Source organism: Dryobates pubescens, chromosome 5 (assembly GCF_014839835.1).
Source record: "Dryobates pubescens isolate bDryPub1 chromosome 5, bDryPub1.pri, whole genome shotgun sequence".
NCBI lineage: Eukaryota > Metazoa > Chordata > Aves > Piciformes > Picidae > Dryobates > Dryobates pubescens.
This window is the reverse complement of record NC_071616.1, coordinates 11,316,020-11,339,726: the sequence shown is the minus strand read 5'-3', so window position 1 is coordinate 11,339,726 and position 23,707 is coordinate 11,316,020. Positions and strand designations below refer to the sequence as shown.

General features: G+C 41.6%; 1 protein-coding gene across 1 annotated transcript in view; it reads left to right on the top strand.

Moving 5' to 3' along the window:
- Positions 1–23,707, top strand: part of RAD51B (RAD51 paralog B) — a 396,338-nt gene that overhangs the window by 217,501 nt on the left and 155,130 nt on the right. The window contains exon 8 of the mRNA XM_009897215.2: positions 16,100–16,218. Within this exon, the coding sequence (XP_009895517.2) occupies positions 16,100–16,218 (119 nt within the window). The remainder of the gene's footprint in view (positions 1–16,099; positions 16,219–23,707) is intronic.

The following is a 23,707-nucleotide window of genomic DNA, read 5'->3' as shown; positions in this document are numbered from 1 at the left end:
GTAGGATTTGCGGCTCAAGTGAAAACTCCCACAGTTCTCATCTCTCAGGTCTTCTGCTCTGGTGCCTACTCATACACTTCAGCATGCCTGTCCCTCTTTTGTCTCTCTTCTCTGTCCACTTTTCAATGTAGTAGAAGGGTATTGTAGACATCTTGTAGTTTATGATAAGAGAAATGAGTTTTGTGCTATTAGAAAGTTTAAATCCTCCTTTTCATGGGCCTAGTCCACTGTATATCCGGTTGTGTGTTCAGTGAAGATGCCCTCATTTGTATCCAGCATCATGTTGCCATTATGCCCTGATGAGATACTGTGCCTTGTACTCAGGATCGTTTTAGGGCTGGACAAAGGTAATTGTCTCCCAAATTAACTGAGACAAGTCTGCTTAACTACCTACGTTGCAGTCCTGGCCCCGTGGGAAGTACCAAGCCATTTGCTGCTTGTTTTAGCAGTGATTTGTTTGAATGCACACAGTGGCATCATTTTCCCTGAGGCATAGGTTTGGATCCTTCACATAGAGACCCTTTCTTAACATTTCCCTGTAGCTCAGAACAGAAGGTTTCCTTTTCATTTAATAAATAAATAAAACAATAACAAAAGGCTGTGCATTTGTTTGCATTGCATAGCTATGGAGATCATATTTGTACTGCTAATACCTCCTGTACTGAGGCTTGAGCTGTCTAAGCTGCAGTGTGTTGTCATGCTGGCGAAGTACTTGAAGGAATGCCATTATGTTGTTGGAAATAACAGTGGTCATGCAGCAGGGGACAGTCTCCTGTCACAGTCCCTAACAAGCCAGGATCCAGTGGAGCTGCAGTGCTGGGAAAGTGAGACATGCCAGCTTCTGCACTGAGATGCAAACCGGATTCCCAACTGCTGGTAGCTGCTGCCATCTCACAACACTTTAAGCAAGAGCAGAAATGCTAACCCTCACCACGTATCCCAGTTACAGCACCAGCAGTGATTTTCTGCCTCCTGAGAGTAGCTTAGTTAAGATACAATTAACACACTTAATTTCTGATATCCTCTTGTAGAAAGAAAAAAAAAGCCTTAATATTTAGCATTCCCATACCTGCTGTAGGCCAACAATAAGCACTTTTAAAATCCCATCCAGATTGTTTATATATACAGGGGGTACATTTTGATTACTTTTTTAAAGCAGAGTAGTTAATGTGGCCAGGAAAAATGTCAGTCACCTTAGCTCTTGAATTTTGATAATTTCCCATAGAACAGCAGATACTATGCAGAGGCTGGGGGGGGGAGGGGACAGAAAGAAAGAAGAAGACACATCCAAATTCAGGTCTTAAGTTGATTCTCAAGTTATCTTCTCTACAAGAATTTGTAATAGTTAAGTAGTATAATGAAGAAAGGTTGAGCTCTCTTTTTGAAATGTATCATCTTGTTGAAATGACAGAAAGCTCATGTGGCATGAAAGGTCAGTTACTATGTTATATATAGCTTTTTGTTTTCAGCTCCTACTGTTCTTGCAGGGAACTAAAAATGTTTTAGACAACAGATGTGGAACACTTAAAATATTTGGAATGTGTGGGAATATGCTGAGGGACCACCTGTCCTGCAGCGTGAAAGATGGAATTGGTTTGTGAGCACAGTTCATCACGCTGGTAGTGAGCAAGAGGAACTGTGCACTCAAGGCAACGCAGAATGAAGACTGGGGTAGCTATACTAGGTTGACTTTACTCAAGGAAACATGGGGGGGAAAGGCAAACCAACAAGTTCAATGCTCATTAATACTTAGCCAATAATCAACATTTGAGGTTCCCTGAATAAGTATCACCTGGAGCAGTTACTCAGTCTCAGGAAGCTCCTGGTTAAGAAGAAAAGAAGTGGGTTTTATCTGATTTAGCCTAAATAAGGTACTGTATTTATTGTTTGACGACTTCTGCTAGTCAGATCCTATCTATTTAGTTTACAAAGTAACAATTACAGCTAGTAATTACTACATTGGCTATCCTTTGTGAGAACAAAAAGGACACAAACCATTTACATATTGTAGAAAACCAGGGTTTTCATAATCATTTGTGTTCCTTCAGAGACTGAGGATGTTGAGGTGGTTTGTTACTGGTGTCTGTTTCTCCACACATTTACTCTTTATTGACTAAAGTTAACAAATGTTGTTTCACGGATGAGGGAACAAAGGCACAGATAGAATCGGTATGTAGCATTTGCATTTCTTCATTCAGGGTTCTGGCATGTGAGCACCCACAAGTCTTTATTATCTTTTTTTCTTCAAGTATTTTTTTAAAAGGAGGATATTAAAATTGAGTTGATAGCTACTTCCCTGCCTCGGGGAAGGTTTGGTTTGTGAAGATCGTTAATGTTTATACCAGTTGCCCCCTTTTCCTCCCTACAACTGTTGCGTGAAACTACCATTGCTCTGGCCCAGGCTGCAGCATAAAGGGAAGGTATCACTCAGTGCATCTGCCCGCAGGCAAGTGCCCACTCTGAAACAGGACTTCAGGCTCTGTCCTGAAAAACTGAAATGGTGCATAAATCAGAAAGCAATTCAGAAACTGAGAGTCATCCCTCACTCTTTGGGCTTTGGAAACAGTGAAGGCTGGTTACACTGACTGGCTCTCTAAATTTAGAGTATGGATGCGAAGCCGCCCTTCAAAACTGAAATCTCTCTCTGGTAGTCTATGCCCAGAGTCAGTGAATGAAACAGCTGTTGGTGCACACCCTTGATTAGGAAGGATAGAAAAAGTCAGGACACACATTAGCAGTGTTTCCCACAGCGAGTACAATTCTCCCTGCCCTTGGGTATAATGGCTCACTGCTGTATACTATGCAAACAAATTACACCAACTGTGGGAGCCACAACTTCAAATTTCTCAACCTTTTTGCATGCAAAAATCCAGCATTAATTATGCTTTTTTACATTTAGAGTTCCTCTTCGTTAGCTGGAGGGAGGTCTTTGTGATTAAAGGAAGCAGATTTCATTGAGCCAGACTAGCTCTGCTCTGTCCTCTTTTTCACCTCCCCTCAGGGCAAAGACTAACAGCTTGAGGGTGACCCCTTCAAGAAGTTTCACTGAAAAGGAAGATGAGAAAGGCTGGACAGGCTCTTTCTAATGCTCTATGCTGGAGCCAGGAAAAGGCAGCTGTTTCTAGCCTTTCTTGGGTGGTTTTTGTGTGTGTGTTGTGGGATTTTTTTGGTTGTTGTTTTTTCTTTCTTCTTCTTCTTCTTTTTTTTTTCTTTTTAATTTTTCATTCTTCCCTTTCCTGGTAGCTGAGATCTGGGCTTGCTGCCATATCTGTTTGTCTGTCTGTCTCATGTTGTTTTTCTCAGTGAGCTTCAGAGGCCAGTTGCCCATAGTCAGTTGCTGGGAACAGAGGTTGTTCCTTGTATCGTCTTAACTCTCCATGCCAGAGTGTGCATGCTTGAATAGGAAACAGCAAGATCTGTCAAAATAGGCCTTTTCTTTAGGGCTTTGAGGCTGCATTCTCCATGGCCATCTGTTCCCTTTCACCCTTTTGGACAATGTTGCTATTTGAAACCAACCACTCTTTGCTCTCTCTCTTTCCCCTTGCCCTACCCCCAACCCCTCCCCCAGATCTGGGAAAAAGGGAAAAAAAGAAAGTTGTTTCTGGCCCTGGCGGGCCTTTAAGGGATTCAACTATTTTTTTAGTCCAAGGATTAAAAGTGATATTTTGCAATATTTTATTTTTTACTGACTTTAAAAAAATGTAATACATCTCAGGAGAGAAGAGCCACTACAGTCAAAAGATCATTTTGGTTTTATCCATTACTCTCCACAGAGCACTTTGGTGTCCTGTTGCTGCCTGATGCAGACTGCAGTGAAAACTTGGCACATGCTGGAATATTTTGCATTATATCAGGAACGGAAGGAACCTCCTATAGTTAAGGCAGTATAACCATTTCCATTCTAACCCTCTGTCTTCAGTCAGAAAAGCTTATCAGGATGCAATTTTACAGTCTTGGTTGTTGTCCAAAGTTGTATTTATTTTCTTAGTTTCTGATAAAGTGAGTCATTCTTGTTTTGAGATGAGGAAAAAAAATCATATACCTCCTTTGCTCTAGCATGAGTGCCTGTGCCCTGAAGCGGGGGCCTGGCTTGCTAAGAACCTCCTGGAAAGTGTGTGTCAGTCAGGGAGTGAAGCCAGACTACTGTAATCCTCTGTCATTTTAACATACTCCATTTTATATGCTGCCTCTGTGTGTGCATGTGCTTAAGTGCATAAACATATATGTATTTTCAGCTTTGTAAATGAGTTGTTTCTGAGCAGTGAGCCCCTGTGGTATCTGCATGTACTTGAATGGTTTGCCATTCGTCTTATAATGAGAGGGAAGACATTTTTTATACACGGGTATACTGACTGTACAATTTATCAAATTGTGAAGGTAGTCCAACATGTGATTTTGAAGGCATTCCAAACACTCAGATGCATTTACTAGGTGTATGTGTAGGGTTCATGAGGGCAGCCCAAAAAGCACTTCAGAGGAGAGGTTGCATTCTTTGGCTTGTGTCACAGGCCCCTCTGAGCTGACAAATACATGCAGCCAGTGAGACCCATGTTGGCAAATGTAGACTTGAGGTTAAATACCAGTCAAGAAGTGCCACAGTCAACCCTGACTGATACTTACTGGGGGGAATTAACCTTTTGTTCTGTGTTCGATGGGCAATGTTGCAGTCACAAATAACATATTTTACATTTAATGTTTCCTAATTTTTATGTTTCTAATCATACAACCAAAACTTTCTTTCAGTTTAGTTTTTGTGATGGGGATAGTATTAAGAGAGTGGCCAAATCTCAACTCCAGATGTGAACAGCTGTAATTTGCAAGCAGTCATCTCTAGCCCCCAAATGTTTGACTGACCTCTGTTTCCTTGTTGCAGGCTGAAAGAGAATTGTTTCATTCTGGAATTTCAGTTTTGATAACTGGCTCATGATCCAAGCTTTACAGCTATAAGATTGGGGGGGGGGGTTATTTACACCTAAAGGGAATTGTTCTGAATGTAATCTATAGAATCTATAGTAGACTAAATTATGATGGCTGTCATGCAAAGTAAAGCAGTTTGCTCAGTTGGCCTACAAAAGGGGCGGGGGGGGAAATCAACTTGAAGTATAATGTAGCACTGGTTATTAAACATAGTCTTTGTGGTTAAGAGCCCACCCTGGACCATCTGAAAAGGACAGATAACTTTAGGCACTAGTTCAAATCCATGGAACTAGGCTGTGATCAGAAATTGTTATTTGCTAAAGCTTGTCATGCTGTCATATTGAGAAAGGTCCACCACAACGTAGGCTGAATGTCAGTTATAGTGTTAATTGTGCAAACTCAGGTGCTGGCAGTGATCTGGCCATAAAAGCACAAAGCTCTCTGTGGCATCTTAGCAGGATATATTTATCAAGGCAAATGTTAGTGCTCATTTAAACTCGCCTGCATAAACCTACTGTCCTTTTCTGCCTGCCACATCGGCATACCATCAGCCTGCTCCCTGGGAAATGGACAGCCACGTCAGGAGCACCCTGGGTATGTTAGCACCAATTGGTGCTTTTATTAGCCGCTTTGATGGAGATCTCAAAATGCAACCGAAACTCGACTCTCTCCCTCCCACCCCTATTGCCCTTCTGTGCTGTGACTCTCAAATGTAATTTAAGGTTCATTTGCAGACTAGCTCCTGCCTTGCCTGCAGTGCTGCTGCTTTGGCCTGCACTGTGTCAGTTTTGCAGTTATGAAATCTATGCTGCCAAGACACTTTATCAGAACGTATTTTATGGGGGGAAAAAAGTAGCCTATGGGAATACCGTCTGTATCTCAGACCACAGCATCTTAACATGACCCTGCTGCATTCTCAAACTCCTCTCCTCCTCCTAGATGTACTAGTTTTTGTTTTACCTTCCTGGGATTCAGCTGTTCAGGCTTCCAGACCTCAGACTGTTACGTTGGTGTTGGTTTTTGGGGGATTTTTTTTTGTCCCTGTCAAGGAGGAGTGCAACAGCTGGCTCATTTGGTTCTAGCCTGGAAAGTTCGGAAGTGGCAAATCCAGATGATGGGTAAACACTAGCAGAGACTGATGAAGTTTAACAGCTGAGATTAACCATCCTGGGAAAATCAGATATGATAATGCCATGGCTGTGTAGGTCAGAAGGCTGAGGCTTGCAGCATGCAAGGCTTCAGTTGCTCTGACAGCAGGTTTCTAAATCTCAGTTGTTTATTAAAGCCTTAAGGGACCGACACACATGTAATTCTAGCATTCTACCCCCTCCCTCCTACATGCCTTCTGATTAATACCATGATCTGTTTAATTCCCTGAGGGAACTTAACCAAAAAAATACAGCAATAACTTGTAGTGTGATTGGTGAGGTGATAATTAAAAGCATTTTCTGGTTCACAGGACCCCAGTATTGCCAGATGCCACGACTGGACAAGCTTTGTTTTTCAACCTATGCATGCTTTTTATGTACAGGCAGACAAAATTCCAGATCTGGGTAGTTTGGGGATTTCCCACCCCACAGCCTCAGATTAATAGTTTGGGATTTTGTTTTCTTGTCTTGGGGAGACAAGAAGTGGTGACTGCAGAGGAGAGGCTACATGGAAGAAGCTGCTTTAAGTTTGCAGGGTGAGCAACATGGGAAATAACTCTGGATACTAAGAGTAGTTTCAATTAGTACAGTTCCAGATTTTAGGAAAGAGGGATTTTCTCAAAAAGCTCTAGTAGAAAGGGAAGGAGGGTGAGATGAGGGGTAAATAATTTATCCTTGGTTACAGAAAGGAATTGACTTAACCACTGTTTTCTACTTGGTTTTCACCATCCCTCCCACCAAAGCACTCCTTATTCAATCATTCACACTAGCAATGCAGCAATGACAGAGTTTCTCAGCACGGAATCTCATCACTTCGTAGTGTGTTGTCAGGCCACAGAGTCAGAAGATTTACACCAGTAAAAAGAAAGTATCTGTTCCCAAGGATCTTGATTTCACAATTCCCTACTTTGGGCCTGTTTGAGGTGCTGCAAACCACAAGCTGTCTTCCCACATCCACAGATCTCCTGAGACCTGACAATTTTGGTCATGGCTGGTAGATTGTCTGGCAAGAAATCAGACCAGCTGGATTTTCTTGTTTCTTGATGTCAGTTCCTTTTTTAGGCTGGCAAATGGGAGTCTCAGTGCTAGTACATGTGTGTTTCTCTGTCTCAGCTCAAAAAAAGAATCAACACTGATATCAGGGAATTAGACCCTCTAGTGCAAAACACACTGGTGAGAGTGGGCATGCTGGTGTGGGACTGAAAACAAATCAGCGTCTGTCCAATTCTCTGGAGGACCTTTTCAGTGTCTTGACCTGGATATAGATTCCAATCGATACCTTTTTTTAGGGTGCATTAAGAGTCTGACTGGCAGGTCAAGGGAGCTTCTCTTTCCCCTCTGCCCTAGTGAGAACACATGTGGAGTACTGAGGCCACATCTGGAGTACTATGCTCAGTTCAAGAGAGATAGGGATTGACTGGAAAGAGTGCAGCAGAGGGCTACAAAGATAATGAGGGGACTGGAGCATCTCCCTTAGAGGAGAGGCTGAGCGACCTGGGGCTCTTGAGCCCAGAGAAGAAAAAGCAGAGATCTTATCCATGCATAGAGATCTCTGAAGGGTGGGTATTGAGAAGATGGGGCCAGTCTCTTTTCAGTGGTATCTAGATGGGATGAGGCAATTGGCACAAACTAGAACACAGGAATTTCCATCTAAACACAAGGAAAAACTTCTTTCCTTTGAGGGTGATGGAACACTGGAACAGGCTGCCCAGAGAGGTTGTGGGGTCTCCTTCTCTAGAGACTTGCATCATGCTCTAGAGAAGCCTTCTTTAACAGTTGGGTTGGGCTACTTAATCCCCAGAGGTCACTTCCAACCTTTACCATTCTGTGATTGTGTGAATAGTGGTTAATGTTACTTATTTGAAAAAGCTTCTCATGTTCCATGGAGAATACTGAAAGTCCTTATTTATATATGACTTTGCTGGCCTGTCAGGTATTTTGGTTTATTTTCCTTCATGCCTTAGGGAGGATTCCTTTTAAGTGGGGAATAATGAGCAGCAGCTAAGAGACTCTTATACTGCAGTTCTCATGAAAAGAAGATCTTTAGGTCAGGAACTATCTTTTTGTTCTCTGTTTGTATAGTGGTTTGCATCTTGCAGATGAGAGCTCTGGGAGTTGTCACAATAGAAATAATGAATGGCTGGAAAAATGGCATCAGAAAGGACCAGAGTCTTTATATAATGTCAGAGTAACACTGTGAATGTCACCCAGAAGGTATACACAGACACACACAAATATAATCATTAACAAAAGAAGTGTGAAGGCTCACCTGTTTGGGGCATATGAAATAAACTGTGCCATCCAAAAGGAGAGCCAGGCTCCTTCTCTTTTTTGTCACATTCACTGCTGGCTCCATGAGAGATTTGCAGCTGGAGTCTACAAGGGGCAGTTTTCAGTCTCTTGATGCTGATGACTGAATCAAAACAATCTTTTCAGTGTAATCTCTAGCGGGCACTTCGGTGTTGCAGCAGTAGCATAGTTATGAGCTAGGGGTGGTCACAAAAATTTCCATCGAATGTCTTGAGTTTTCAGCTAGGGATTAGCAGGGGTTTGCACTTAATTGCTTTGCAGGAAAAGCCTATTTTCATTACTGTAATATTTTACAAAATTAAAAATAATAATTAAAAAAAGCTAAATTACATAGTATTGATTACTAAGCTCCAGCTAAATCATTTGTTCTTATTTTTAACTAAAATTCGAAGTAAGCTGGAATTATCTTGGGGTGAGAGGGTAGAGGGGGCGGTGCATAGATTTGGAACTAGGTGGTTTGGGGAAGTCAAATTCTCTCTCTTAATAAAAGGAGGAGAATAAATATTTTAAAAGTTAGATTGATTTTTTTTTTTAACATGGCTAGTTTTGTGGCCAAGCTTGATTTCATGCAGCAGCAAATGTTTTCCTGCCATGTGTCCTATGTAATAACAGACTATATGAAGACAGTGCTGTGATCTAGGAGGCAAATTTTGATTTTTCTCCTAAGATGAACTGGAGTCTGCTGTTGATATGACTGCATAGCTCATTAACTGAAGCAGACCTTTACAGCTGAAACAGGGAAACACATTTGCTTTAGTGGCTGTTAGTAGAAATCAGTAATTTTTGTCTGGTAATTATGTAGATGCATGTAGATGTGTGTTTTGGTCTGTGTTTTGTCTCAAGTGGGTGATACCAAATGGTGTTCTAAGATGCTGTCTACTGCTAGAAATGTGGCTTTAATGTAAAAACCCCTTATTTTTTCATCCTCACTGTGTGAAGGTAAAGTATATGACAGGAAGAGTTTGGGACATACCTTGGCTGACCAGTGTGAAGAATGAGATGGTGACCACAGTAGGGTGAGAGAATCAAAGTCACCTTTTGTCTAAAGAGCCTGTGAAGAAGGGCTGAAAATGGCAGAGTTCATTGTGTGGGAGTTTGAAGGGCACTGTGGTTAGTTACTTCACAGATACATTTGTTCTGTGGGTTTTTTACTGTGTGATGGGGTTTTCCACCTTTTGATATTTTTGTACTTGTACTTTCTGGGGAGGTGAGGATGGAAAAATAGATTGGGGGTTGAGGATTTTTTAAGTTTTATTTTCTTCTGGTTTTCCCTCTCCCTTCTGGTGTCAGTGTTAGAGAGCTGCACCAAAAATACAGACCAAATGCAATGCAGGTGAAAAGCTGTATCTGTATGAGCTCTGCCAGTGAACCAGAAAGCTGCACTGCCTAAGCAAGAGGGAAAGTACTTTCATTCTTACTGCATGGCGTGCCGTTTGTGTTGAGCTCAGTAGTTTAATTCTTCATAAATAATTTCTCTGTATTTTTGGGGAGTCTTTCCTTCTTTTTGATAAATCAAGCTTTTATCAAGATTATTTGATCAAAGATTTGGGGACTGGTTGCTTGTCTCTTTTGTCATTTCGCTGTTGTGTTGTGCATGGATCCCTTTTTTGTATTTCATGAGAAAAGATTTTTGAATTACCAAATTAAGAGAGATTGCCAAGAAAGATAGGGATAAACCTGCCAGGCAATGACCCTGTCATCTGTAAAGACAAAAATCTATATGGCAATGTGGAAAGAGTGGAATTCGTTGCTCTGTGCAGTTATACCAACAAGGGACACATTATTATTACTATTATTTTTTTAATCAAGAGAATAACCAAGTTCTACCTGCAAGGACTCCTTGCATTTTAAAATGTTTTAAGAAGTCTGTTTAATTTGATTTAAGACACTGGTCTAGTTACCCTGATACCCTGGTTTTTATAGGATAAGACAGTAATGAAACTGAGGTTCCCCTTCATATTAGCAACAACTGGGCCTCGGTTGTTACATGAGGATTAGTCTTTATAATGGTACCTCCTTATATTTATAGGATGAGAAGGTCTTTGAGCCCATGTCAGTACTTGAGGACAGACTGGAAGAGTTGGGGCTGTTCAGGCTGGAGAAGAGAAGGCTCCAAGGGGGCCTAATTGTGGCCTTTCAGTATCTGAAGGGGGCCTACAAGAAGGCTGGGGAGGGATTTCTCAGGATATCAGGTAGTGATAGGTCCAGGGGGAATGGAATGAAGCTGGAGGTGGGGAGATTCAGGCTGGATGTGAAGAGGAAGTTCTTCACCATGAGAGTGGTGAAGCCCTGGAATGGGTTGTCCAGGGAGGTGGTTGAGGCCCCGTCCCTGGAGGTGTTTAAGACCAGGCTGGATGAGGCTCTGGCCAGCCTGATCTAGTGTGGGGTGTCCCTGCCCATGGCAGGGGGGTTGGAACTACATGATCCTTGTGGTGCCTTCCAACCCTGACTGATACTATGATACTTGTAATTCTCTGTTTGGACATAACAGAATGATCCCCAAATCAGCTGAATAGGTTTAATTCTACTGTTTCCTCCAGTGAAAAATGGGATGTGGAGTAAACCCACTTACCCATCCTGTCTATAGGTGGCCTTTCTCTCAGTGATAAAGTTCTTTTTCCTGTAAGGTTTGGTTTAATTGCATTGATGAGGGGAAGCAAAAAAAAAATAAATAAAATTAATCTAGCCCCTATTTATAAGTAGGATTATGTGTTGTTGCTGACAATTCTCCCAGTAACTCTTTCCAGGGCAGCAGAGCCCAGCGTGAGCCTCTTCTGCTTGAAAGGAGCACTGCAGGCCTCAGTTGAAGAATCCCTGTTTCTTCTTTGGTTTGTTTTTCCCCTGATCATGAAGAGACATTTACTTTGCATTTGACTCAAACCACAAGAAGCTTTATTTTCACATGTGACAATGTTGAGTGAGACTGAAGCAGCCAGTTCCTCCTTTGTGTTTTCAATCCAGAACAGACAGATATGTTCTCTGCTGATGTCTCTGCCAGTGCCCTGAAGAGCTCTGTTTCACAGGAGACAGTAAAACAGGTACCTCATGCAGTCCTTGGCCTGTCTGCTGATGTGCCCTTTGCAGATTAGTTTAATGCTAGTTCTTTTTGTCTGAGAAAGGGGAAGAGTGTTTACGGGAATTGAAATCACCATTTCACTGGATCTGAAGCAGGGGACTGTTCAGAGGTCTTCTCCCATCCTTCTAGCATGCACTTTCAGTTCCACTAGGCCAGGATCCTATCCTTGTGCTTCTGAACACTCACTGCCTTTCCCCACATAGTGAATCCATAAACTGAGATCTGCCACTTTAATCTATCTTTCAGGCCTGTTTTCTTATTATCCCTAGTCCCTGTACTCCCTGCTTCACCTCTGTTCTAAGCAGAAATCTTCCTGCTAGCGATGACTGGAGTGACAAATGTGTTCTAAGCAAGCTGCAGAGATGGGAACTGCTGCCTGTCTGTCTGTGGCACACCACTGACTCTGTGGAAGCATCCACCCCATAGTATGGATAAGCACCTTCACGTCATATCTGGAAGCTGTTGCTCCATGCTGCTCTGAGGTGGTTGAGGTTAGATGGTCTGGGGACCGCTGACCAAAGTCCCTTATAAGCCTATTTTCTTCTTGGGACAAAGTTAGTCTGATACTCTCATCTCTAAGTATGAAATTATCAGGGTTTGGAAAAACAAGGCAAAGTTTGCTGAAAAATATCACTCTCTTTGAACAGTATTATTTATCCACTTCCTTTGTTCAGTTTGTTAATGACTAGTGGTTGAAATAACAGAAAAGATAAGTCCAAGGTTTTTTTAACTCTGTGTTTGAATATAAATTTGTTTTCATAACATATCTTCTTTCCTTCCTCTGAGACATTTACTATCTTCTTGTGCTTAGAGCAAAGAGAAGAAATGAAGCATGTGCTGTTACTGCCCTTGAACTTCTTTGCAAAGCTGGCACTGCTTCCCCTCAGTTTACTTCATTTCTTGTTGGTTTGCCTCTCTGGCTGCCTAATGCATCAGCTTGCAGGAGGATCTCTTATAAAATGGAAACCTTTCCTCTGAGGCATTCCTTTCCACCCTGTAAAAAGTCTTCTCTGTAAATTTGCTCCAGGCTTACTAACCACTTTGCACCAGAGTCATAAATTTGAATAACTTCACAGAAGAGGATCTGCCTGAAAGTAGGTCACCCAAACAGCCCTCTTCAGACAGGGGCTGACACAGTATGGTACAGTGGGCTTTTTCCTGTATAATAAAATAAAATAAATGACAGCAATTAGCTTGCTTGTTCTGCCACAAGCCTTACACCTCTAGCACTTCTGTTCACTTTGGGACAGGTTTTAGGCCTGGAAGGAATGCAGACTTAGGAAATGCTATGGAGTGATATCTCCGTAATATCAGCAGGCTCCAGACATTTAACCACTTAAATGCCTGACTCGGGCAACAGAGATGTTGCTCCTCCTGTTAGCTAATAGCAAAGATACATAATTGAAAGGAAATTTGGATGTGAATTTTCCATCTGTTTTATGCTAGCAGGGGCTACTTCTGGAATGTCTGGGCCTTTTGTCTGTATTCAGAGGCTCCCAAGCAGTGGTGAGTGAATTGCTTCTCTGTGGTGTGGAGCAGTGGCTTCCAGCTGTGTACACAGATGCAGTTACGCTGGCTGTGAGGGAAACACTTCCACATGCAGCAGGACTCACACTTAGCTGCTTCTGCTGAATTTTGTGATTTCTACCTGTTTCTAGCAGGTGGGAAGGAAGGGCAGTGTTGATTACAGAAGGAACTTGCAGCTTATTACACATGACAGAGGATTGCAAAACATTAAAGCTGCTTCACCATCTTTCATAAAATTCTCCCTCAGCCTGTTGGCAATGACATTTTGCTTTCTTGGTGTTAGTACAAACCCAAAAGCTTATAGAAATTAACCAAAGTAACTTGATTTAAGTCATTTTAAGGGAATGGAATACAGACCTCCCAGTACCCTACTTTAATACTTGAACCTGTTTTCTCCTTGAGCAAATTAAATCCAAACCATACATGAAGAGAAATCATTGTCAGCAAATCCACCGTCCCGATAGAGATCGGTTAGGCTAATTAACAGAATAACATTCCTACTGCTGAAGCTTTCAGATAGGTGTGCTCATGGTGAGTTATTCAGTTCTTGATTTTTATCAAGATATTGCTTCTTATGGTTTGAGGAAAGAAAAACAGCCATTCTTGCTAGATGGCACAGCTATAGCCTTTTTTCAGACCGGAGCAGATGTTGCTCTGGAAAAGTGAGGTTAGAGCATGTTGCTGGGAGTTTCTGTGATGTGGGAAGTATTTCAGGGTCTGAGCTCTTGTCAAACTATTGTCTTGAACCAGGTGTTTCACTAATTTCTTCTGTAGATCATAAACATTTACATACCTAATCCAAATCCAGTTGATGTTAATCAAAACTTCTAAAATTTGTGGAGAAGGTTTGAGGACTTCAGGGCACTGCAGTTCTTCCAGGCCTTTCTCTCTAGCCTTCTGCTCTCTAATCCAGTCTAATACAGTGTTGTCAAGTGGCTGGGCCAGCCACTAAATGAGTGACAGAGGCTTTCTATTAGGCCCTCATCTTTCCCAGAGAAAGGGAATAAGGGAGAGAGACTTACAAACTGGAAAACAAAACTAAACCAGCTTTAATAAAAAATAGTAATAATAAGATTAAATACTTATAAATATATGCAGAACCAGTATCAAGCCCAACCACCCTGATGGCAATTGTGTCACTGTCACCACTCAGTGGGCAGGCACTGGGGAAGTCCCAGACTGGGCTCAGATGCAGATGGGAACCACACCCAGAAGCTGGGTTCTGGACCTCAATGCAGGAATGTATGGATTGGGACTGAAGGCAGAGTGGACATAGTCCTTCTCAGACAGCAGCCACTGAAGAAGCTACCCTTGTGATCCCTCAGCCTTGTACCAAATATGGTGTATATGGAATGGAACACCTTGCTGGTCAGTTTAGGGTCATCTCTTCTGTCTGCTCTTCCCCCCAGATGTGTCCTCTTACTTTCTGCACCCCCAGCATTGTGCACAATATTTAGCCCTAATCTTGGTCTTCATTGGAACAAGAGTAAGCAAGAGCCTTCCTTCCCATACCAATCCTTAGCACTAACTAGAAACATCAAGCTTCTTCACCTCTAGAAGCAGACACTGCCTGCAAAAGCATGCCATTAGCTTCAAAAAGTGTCATCTCTTCTAAGACACCAGGCTGAAAATTAAAATCACTGAACAGAATCGATTCCAGTCAAGCTTAAACGAGCGTCCTTCTCATTGCAAACTACCAGCAGTGATACAAGTATAAATTATTACTGCATGCCAACATTTTTGATCTTAACCTTTACTGGATATTTTTCCAAAATAAGAACTTCAGTTAAAGAGGAAATTCTCTTGGGAATTAAAGAGTAACAAACCCCACAGCCTTGCGTATGTAAAAGCAGTGAAGGGTTTTAAACCTTAATCTTCCAGAAGCTCCACTGGGCCATGAGATAACTTTATCATCATAGTACAGTATTGCTTCCAAAACCTAGTACTTTATAATTTATGTTTCAACAGTAACTGTTGTATTACTGATCATTTGACAGAAACATAAGGCTACTCTGTAGTTTGTATTGCAGAGTAAGTGTCTGGTCTAACTTTAACTGACTTAGTTGACTTGGATTTTATGACTGTCCTGGGGAAGCAATTTTGTTTGTTGCTTGATAAATGACAGAAAATTCCCTGACTTTAACTTTCTCTCCCTCATTCGTAGCTTTTTAACAGTATGGACTGATTGCCTCAAACAGTTCAGTTGTCAACTTGCACATGATCATTTATACCCACATAACAACTGGGATTTTGTTTCTGAATTTCTTTGATTTGTCTGGCTGGCTTTATTCTTGAAGTGTCATTTGAAGTACAAACAAGTCGCCCATGTGTCCATCTTACACAGAGCTTGTGGTAAGCAAAGATGAAGGTCTCGGGCACCTACCTGCCTGCAGATGTATCTGTGTGTATATGTAGGTCTCTGGTTTCAGTACAAGAAGGCTCGGGCACAATGACAGTTTAGCAAGCTGGATCATGTGGCATTATTACAAACACTTCTTTATGTTGTCGCTGCTGATTGCAGCAAAGTACATTTTCCTTCAGGGTTATATAAAGTTCATATAATTTCAGAGACACTGGAATGGTGTTTGCTGCTAAGGGGCTCCCTTCTTTGTAAATCTTAGAAAATCTGTAGGTTGCAAGATGGCATGAAGCAGTATTCTGATTTTTAGATCAGGGTATTGTGGCATCACATTCTACTCTTTTAGGTTCCTTTTTATTATTATATGCCTTCATTCTACTGGCTTGCTTCAGTCTCCTCTGTGCCCACAGAAAATGAGTTTGCCTGGGAGTTGACTATCTAATGAGAAAAAGGCAAGTACCCCCCGTGCATGGTGTACCTCCAGATATTTAGAAAATGTACTAGTCTGTCCAAGAAGGTACACACAACAATGCAGTGTATCCTCAATTCTTGGCACTTTGTCTAGATATTAGAGGGTAAGATGGAGAACTCGCACTACAGTTGAGTAAATAAATCAGAAAAGGAGGGGACTGATGTAGTGGTGCTACCTATTAAGTACTAGTTGTGACCAGGGAATGATCTGAGTCGATCGATTAGAGTCTCCATGCTGAACACTTCTCTGTGGTGCAGTCCTTATGCATTTTCTTTCATATTTACCTTCAGGAACTTCGGGAAGTCGGAAGAGGGAATATGGTTGTGTAACAGCAGCCCTTGGCAACACATGGAGTCACAGCGTCAACACCAGGCTCATACTACAATATCATGACTTGCCAACAAGACAGGTGAGAACTGGCAATGAAGAGAATTTAGATAAAGCTACACCAGCAGTGCTTGGTCACATGGGCTGTGTCCTTCAGCCTCTGTGGTTATGCTGTATGTGTGGAGAACCTGGCATTCTACAGCCAATTACTTGTTTGGGATCTAGTCCTCCAGTGCCTCCCTGCATTAGGATGGGCTTAAATGTCACAAGACGTAGCCCTGGCCTGTTGGCACAGGCATACAAGTTCCTCGAGCTTTTAGTGCATTTCATGTTATGCAGATTAAGGTTAATCCTGAAAGTGCCTTCCTGCACAGGCTTTTTGGAACAGGGGTAGGAGGCTAGTCCTTTCACTGCCATGATTGTTTTGCTGTCACCCTTTGCATTCTTTGTGCCAAATTTTGACTATGACTGTTAGGACAGGGAGCATTCTATCTTCTGCAGCTTCTGCTTGTAAGTGGAAGCTTACTGCCTGCACCAGCAAGTTTAACTTTGAGCACTAAGTATGGGACCTGTTTTCCAGAAGGATGCCTGCAAAACCGAGAATGCTTTGCTTTTCAGTTAGAAACTTTTGAGTGAAATACAGTAGAATTTTCAACTGAAATCTTCACCTCTTAATTAGGGGGGGGCAGAAAGAGAGACAAAAGAGAAAAAGTGAAAAACTAGAAGGCAAGACATTTGGGATTTGATTGAGGAAATAACATTTTTTTGTTGTTCTCGAAAACATTATAAGCCATGATTTCATCTCTCCCTTGGGATAGCTGCATTTTGGCTTTGTCTTGTCTGTTTTTGCGATGATGTAAATATTTTCCAAGGCTGTGACCCACAGTTTTAATGTTATTGATTTTCTGCCTGTTAAAGTAGAGAGCTGTCAGAAAAACTGCTATGCAAAATTCAGACCATCTTACTTGTATAGCATTACTACCCACGTGCATTCAAACTGATAATCCTGGGTTTATTGCCACAACGCAAGTTTCTTCACTTGTAGTTAGCAGCCTGTAGTGCCAGAGGAGAGGAAGCCTCTTTCATTCTTCTCACTAGAAGGAGAATTAAAGTGAAGGTACTTCTGTTCCAGAGAATAGTGGGCACTGTGAGGAGGCACAGGTAGTCCTCTGAGCTCACACGTAGCAGGTTCAGTGTGTTGCATCCAGGTAGAAGAGGCACCTTCCGGACTTGCTTCTAAAGACTGTGCAGCTGTATAGAAATATACTCTTACTGCTGGTGTTCTTTTAAGTTCTCTGTATTCTGCTTCCTATTCTGGTCTGTGATGATTTTTCCTTCTTTACATGTGTTGCAAAATACAAAGCTGTTCAGAAATTTTCTGGATCGCTTTGGAGGTAACTTGAGAGATGGACCTGGCAAAGGGAAAAGGGCAGCAACTGGGCTCTGTATTCCTTCGTGATGCACAAAGTCGAGTAAAAAAATCAAGAACATTCCTCTGCTACTGGAAAGAGGGAGCAGTTTTCCTAAAGAACATTTGGATGTTAAATGTAATTTTTCCTGAATTTGTTTGAGAAGCAATGAATGCAAGTGTATGAAGTACTGTTTTCAAGCTTTTAAAATTCCATTACAAAAACCATGGTATGATGTGCCAAAAAAACCTCCAAAGAGGCAGAATTTTACTCTTTTCTAACTGGGTTTATGAGGTGCACCACCTTGCCTGCATGTCAAGCCATGGGCTTGTTCTGTTTAATTAAGCAGAAGAACTAAACCTACAGTAATGAAAACCAAACTGAAAGTAAATAATAGTGTGTATTATTAAAGGCAAAGTAATTTGAAATAGATGTGTGATATAAATAGTGATATGTCTGTGAATCCATGAATGAAGCAGGATATGTCCATGATGTCCTGTAAGTATTTTCTTCTTGCTGATGCATGTGTTATTTTTTCAGATAAATTCTCTTAGTCATAGAAGTCTTTCACCTAGTCAGGCAGTTTCCAGTTAGAGGAAGGCATCTAGAATTACCCTACCTGTAGCACGCTGTACTGGTTAACTTGCTGGTTTTGCACACGTATGTTCTCTTGTAATTGCTTTCAACTCACTGTCAGAAATTAATTGTGCATTAATTGTTCAAGATGCCATTTCAGTCATCCTAAGGTGGTTCTGCCAGGAGCCATTGGTCATCAGTGATTTTTAAATCAACACATCTTAAGGAAGCTTAATTTGGAGGTCCAAAAATTACCAAGTCAGTGATCACTTCTACAAATTCTTGTATTACTGTATTATAATAAAACCCAAACAAATCACAAGAACAAAAAAACCACACACACAAAACAACAACAAACTGAACAGAGCACAAAAAACCCTGACCAAACAACCAAGAAAAACCCAGCAACCAACCCACCCACCAAAAAAACCAAACCAAGCAAACAAAAACAACAACAACAACAAACCCCAAAACAAATCCTGTGATTAATTGGGTTGTCTTGATTTTAAAGTGAAATTCTGCCCTCAGGAATTACTGAAAACACACAATTGTTCCAGAGTTTTCAGTGAAAAGTAATGCAAAGGTTTTCCCTGCTTTCCCCAGTTTGTAACTGTGCAGAGTCAATACACAGTACAAAACACAATAACACATGTTTTGTTCTGAATTACACAGTGGACACAATTTGTTTTTTTTCTTTCTTAAGCTAGAATTCATTCTTGTTTCAGTCACTTAATTTCTTAAAGATGCTCTTCCTGGCTCTGCTTTCTCTTCTTCTTTCCCTGAAGGAGCTGGGGCAGTGGTGACAGTCTGTGGGATTTTCCCTTACATCTGATTTTGGTGGTAGTAGAGGCAGTGTCCTAATCCTCTTGATGGGAAAACTTACTCATCAAGAGGGAAAGTACCTCTTGAGACGCACTGGGCCATGAGGCCCAAGGGTAGTATTCTTCAAAGCATGAAGTGATAATGTAATTGTTAAGGAGGATTCAGGCAAGCAGTTTTTGAGAACCGTAGTATCTTCTGGACACATGTAGTCCATTTCTGGGAAAGCTTGGGGATGTTCCTGAAACTCTGGGGAATGCCAGCACAGCAGGTGGCAGAACAAGTATGCAACAAACCTAGGGAAATCAAGCACTAAATTCCCACACAGGATTTTTTATATATATATTATGTAAAAGATTCCTTCATTTTGTTTATCCAGCAGACCTTTTTTTGGCCAACCATCCTTTTTTCCACCCCACCCTCCATATGTCTGGTGAACATTAATAAGAAAGCAAGCAGTTTAGCAAAGCAATGAAATTTTCTGGGACATCCTGCCTGCCTTAAAATCAATTAGGCTTGCTTTATTAGTTGGATAGGAACAGTTTCCTAAGCAAATAGATGAACCCCTTTGTCCCCATTGAGAAGCCAGTGTTCTGGATTTTGTTTCCTCCAGGACAGAAGCAACACCAATGGGGAAGGCAAAATGAGGTTTCCAGTGTGCGTTTAAATTCATTATGCCACCAAAACTCACAGGAATTATCAACAGTAGCAGTATATAGCTGCTGAGCTGCATGACTTCCATAGTGCCACGGTAGCATAAGAGCTTGGAAAAAAGTTAGTGTTTCACACAAATAGGTTCATGAAGGGAACTTGCTATTATCTTTGTGGATACTGATACTTGTTTCTCCCTAAGCAGTTTTATAAGTAGTTAACCATGGCATTTGTTTTCCTGAGATCCATATGTAAACATGCAGACCCTTTTGAGTTTGGGCCAAACCCAGCCATGCTGCTCTAGAAACTGTCAGACTCCTCAGTTACCCCTATGTGTATAATTATCCTTCTTTCCTGGACTGGAGTCCACAGACTTCGAGGTTACTGTTTTCATGTGTGCTCAGCTGTCTTTGGGGGACAGCATGGTAGGGTTTAATATGTTGACATACTATATTTAATGTTTTATTCTTGTCTTGTGAGACAGGGTGCTGGATTAAGTGTGACACTAGCCAGACCTGGTATGGCAGCTCTTGTGGGCCTGGTTTATTTTATAGGTTTCAAAGGGATTTGAGAGATTCAGAGTATTGTGTTAATGTATGTAACCCATTTTGAAATTCTCAGATGGAAAGTGCACGTAGAAGTGTTCTTTTGTAACAAATCAGTGTATTCCTATGGTATTCCCAAGAAAGAGCGTTTAGAATCATAAAATCATTCCGTTTGGAAAGGACCTTTAAAATTATCAAGTCCAACTGTTGCCCCAGCACAGCCAAATCCACCACTAAACCAGGTCCCTAAGCACTACATCTACATGTCTTTTAAATATAAACAGGGATGGTGACTCAGTCACTTTGAGCAGCCTGTTCCACTGCTTGACAAACATTTTGGTAAAGGAATTTTTCCTAGTATCTAGTCTAAACCTCCACTGGTGCAACTTGAGGCCATTTCTTCTTGTCTTATCACTTTTTACTTGGGAGAAGAGACCAGTACTGCTGTGCTACAACCTCCTTTCAGGTAGCTGTAGGGAGTGAGAAGGTCTCCCCTCAGCCTCCTTTTCTCCAGGCTAAACAACCACAGTTTCCTCAGCTGCTCCTCTTAACACTTGTGTTCTAGACCCTTCACCAACTTCACTGATCGTCTTTGGACGTGCTCCAGCACCACAATGTTTTTCTTGAAATGAGGGGCCCAAAACTGAACACAGTATTCAAGGTGCAGCCTCCCCAGTGCCAAGTACAAGGGCACGATCAATTCCCTCTTCCTTACTGGCCTCACTCTTCCTGATACAGGCCAGGATGCTTTTGGCCTTCTTGGCCACCTGAGCACGCTGCTGGCTCGTGTTCAGCCAACTTTCAACCAGCACCCCCAGGTCCTTTTCTGCCAGGCAACTCTTCTTCAAGCCTGTAGCATTGCCTGGCCTTGTTGTGACCCAAGCGCAGCACCTTGCACTTGGCCTTGTTGAATTTCGCACGACCGGCCTTGGCCCATCGATCCAGCCTGTCCAGATCCCTCAAGCAGATCAATACTCCTGCCCAGCTTAGTGTCATCTACAAACTTACTGAGGCTGACCTCGATTTCATCATCTAGATCATTGAAAAAGGTATTGAAGAGGGCTGGCCACAAATCTGAACCCTGAAGAACACCAGTTGTGGCTGGTCACTAACTGGATTTAACTCATTGGGCCTAGCCATCCAGGCCGTTTTTTACCTACCAAAGCGTATCCCCACCCAAGCTAGGAGCAGTTAGTTTCTCCAGGAAAATTCTGTGGGAACAAGTTTGAAAGGTTTTACTAAAATCTTAGTAGACAGCTTCTACAGCCTTTCCCTCATCCACTAAGCAGATCACATTGTCATGGAAGAAGATTGATCAGGTTATTCAGTCAGGACCTGCCTGTCTGAATAACCTGCCTGACTGGACCTGATCTCCTGATCATCCTGTACAGGATGGCACCCAAGATGATCTGCTCCATAACCTTCCTTGGCACTGAGGTCAGACTAAGAAGTCTGTAGTTCCCTGGAACTAGCCCTTCTTATAGATAAGTATTGTATTTGCTAACTTCCAGTGAGCTAGGACCTCCCCAGTTAGCCAGGACTGTTGGTAAATGATGGAAAGTGGCTTGGTGAACAGTTCCACCATTTCCCTCAGTGTTCTTGAGTGAATTTCATCCAGGCCCGTAGATTTGAGTGTGTCTAAGCGGAGTAGGTTGCTAGACATCTCATCTTGGGATTATGCAGGCTTCATTCTCCTCCCCATCCCTCTCTTCCAGCTCAAGGGGCTGAATAATTGGAGAGCAACTGGTCTTAAGATTGAGATATGGGCTAGAGCTTTCAAGCTGTGCCAGGTGAACTGTTGTGTAGCATTTTCCTGCTTCAGGCAACATGTTTCAACTGTAAGTATATGTTATCTCATTCTTAACCAAAACAGAACACAAACCCCTTCTCTCATTCACACTACTGCCAGACATAGCTTTTGTTGTGTCCTTGGTTACAGACCAGCTGTTTTGTCTTGCTCTGCTTACTATCATATGAATAAGCTCTGAATAAGCATTCCAAAATTGTGATGGTGAAGTAACCATGGTACTCAGTGGCATGGGGAAGGGCTGGGAGAGAGGCAGGAGGAGCGGGGGGAAAGTTTTACATGTATGTGAGTTGCTAAGGCCACCTGCCATGATTCTTTACCTTAAATTTTAGTGAAGCAGTTCTATCAAATTGTACAGATGTTTGGCTGTACCTCTACTAATCATTGAGAAAATATACTAAAAATGGTAATGTAACTTCTTGTATTCTTGATGGTTTCAGAGCATAAGTGAGACCAGATATATCTCTCCCTGTAAAACATGGAAGGTGGTTGTTATGTGGACTATGTAGATGTTGGATAGCCATCCCATTTTAAAGATAACACCAGCTGAAGTTTAAATCCATAAAAAGGGGAAACAAACAAAACTATTTCAAACCATGCAAGTAGGCTCTGGAGAAGAAACGTGCACTGTACTACTGTCTGGGGTTAGCATTCTAAATTTTGCTTAGTTATCTGGAGGATGGCAAGTATGGTAATGAAGTTCAGAGATGGCATCCAGCTTCTATGTGTAGTGGAAGATTGTAGTCTCATGCTACAAAAGATTCTAATTACTGTGGTGAGATGATCTTACTTACTGGAGGGAGAGAAGGAGTAATGAAATACAATCAGAACATCTACTAAAACCATTCTGAGATGGAGGGAATAACATCTAATACAAATAAAACACACACAGCATAGGTGTGTTTTCTTCTGTTAACTTTGTGGCAGTTACAGTTACCTACTAAAGCAAATGGAGAAGAAGAAAATACAATGGAAACAAAGATATTTGTAATAGTGTTAAACCTAGTTTTAGAGTAAGATGAGGAGGATGGAGGTGGCCACTAGGGTTGAGAAATGCAGATAGAAAGTTTTTGAGCTACTTCAGTGGGTGTGGAGGAGAAGCTAGTTCAGTCTTTGACACAGTGGGACAAAGAAAAAGCCCACGGAACAGTGGACAGTAAAATTGCTGTTTGACCAAAAGAGGTGACTGAGGATGTGTAAAGGTTGCCCACTGTTATGTGTGAAGCAAGTATTGCTCTTTGCATTGATTTCTGCTGAGCCAGCATTAGGGGAGGTTCAGAAAAGGAAGTCCCAGTATCTTAAACAAGTACAGAAGAAAACTCTGCATGTGGGGTTTTAGCAGAAGTATTAAATCAAAAGAAATGCCATTCAGCAGCTGTCAGGAAAACCTGTCCTGATGTGCTTTATGAATCATGTACATTGTACAGCAATGCAGATTATGTACATAGTCCATTACTTTTTTTCCCCAATTGTTTAAATGTGATAAAATCTGTAGATAGCAGTGGATGATGAGGTCCAGTGAGCAGTGATAGAAAAGAGATGTTGGGTTGTTTTAAAATGTAAGCAGTGTAAAGTATGTATCTGTTCTGAGCCATCTTATTATGTAATGTGCTTATCAAATGGAAAATCAGCTCTGTGAAAACACAAAGAGTTTTCTTTCAATTATGTTTTGAAGATTAGAATGATGGTATGGAGTCATGCAATAAATAGGAAATTTTGCATGGAAATTATAATTTTTTTTAGGTAAGCTTAATTTTTTATGGC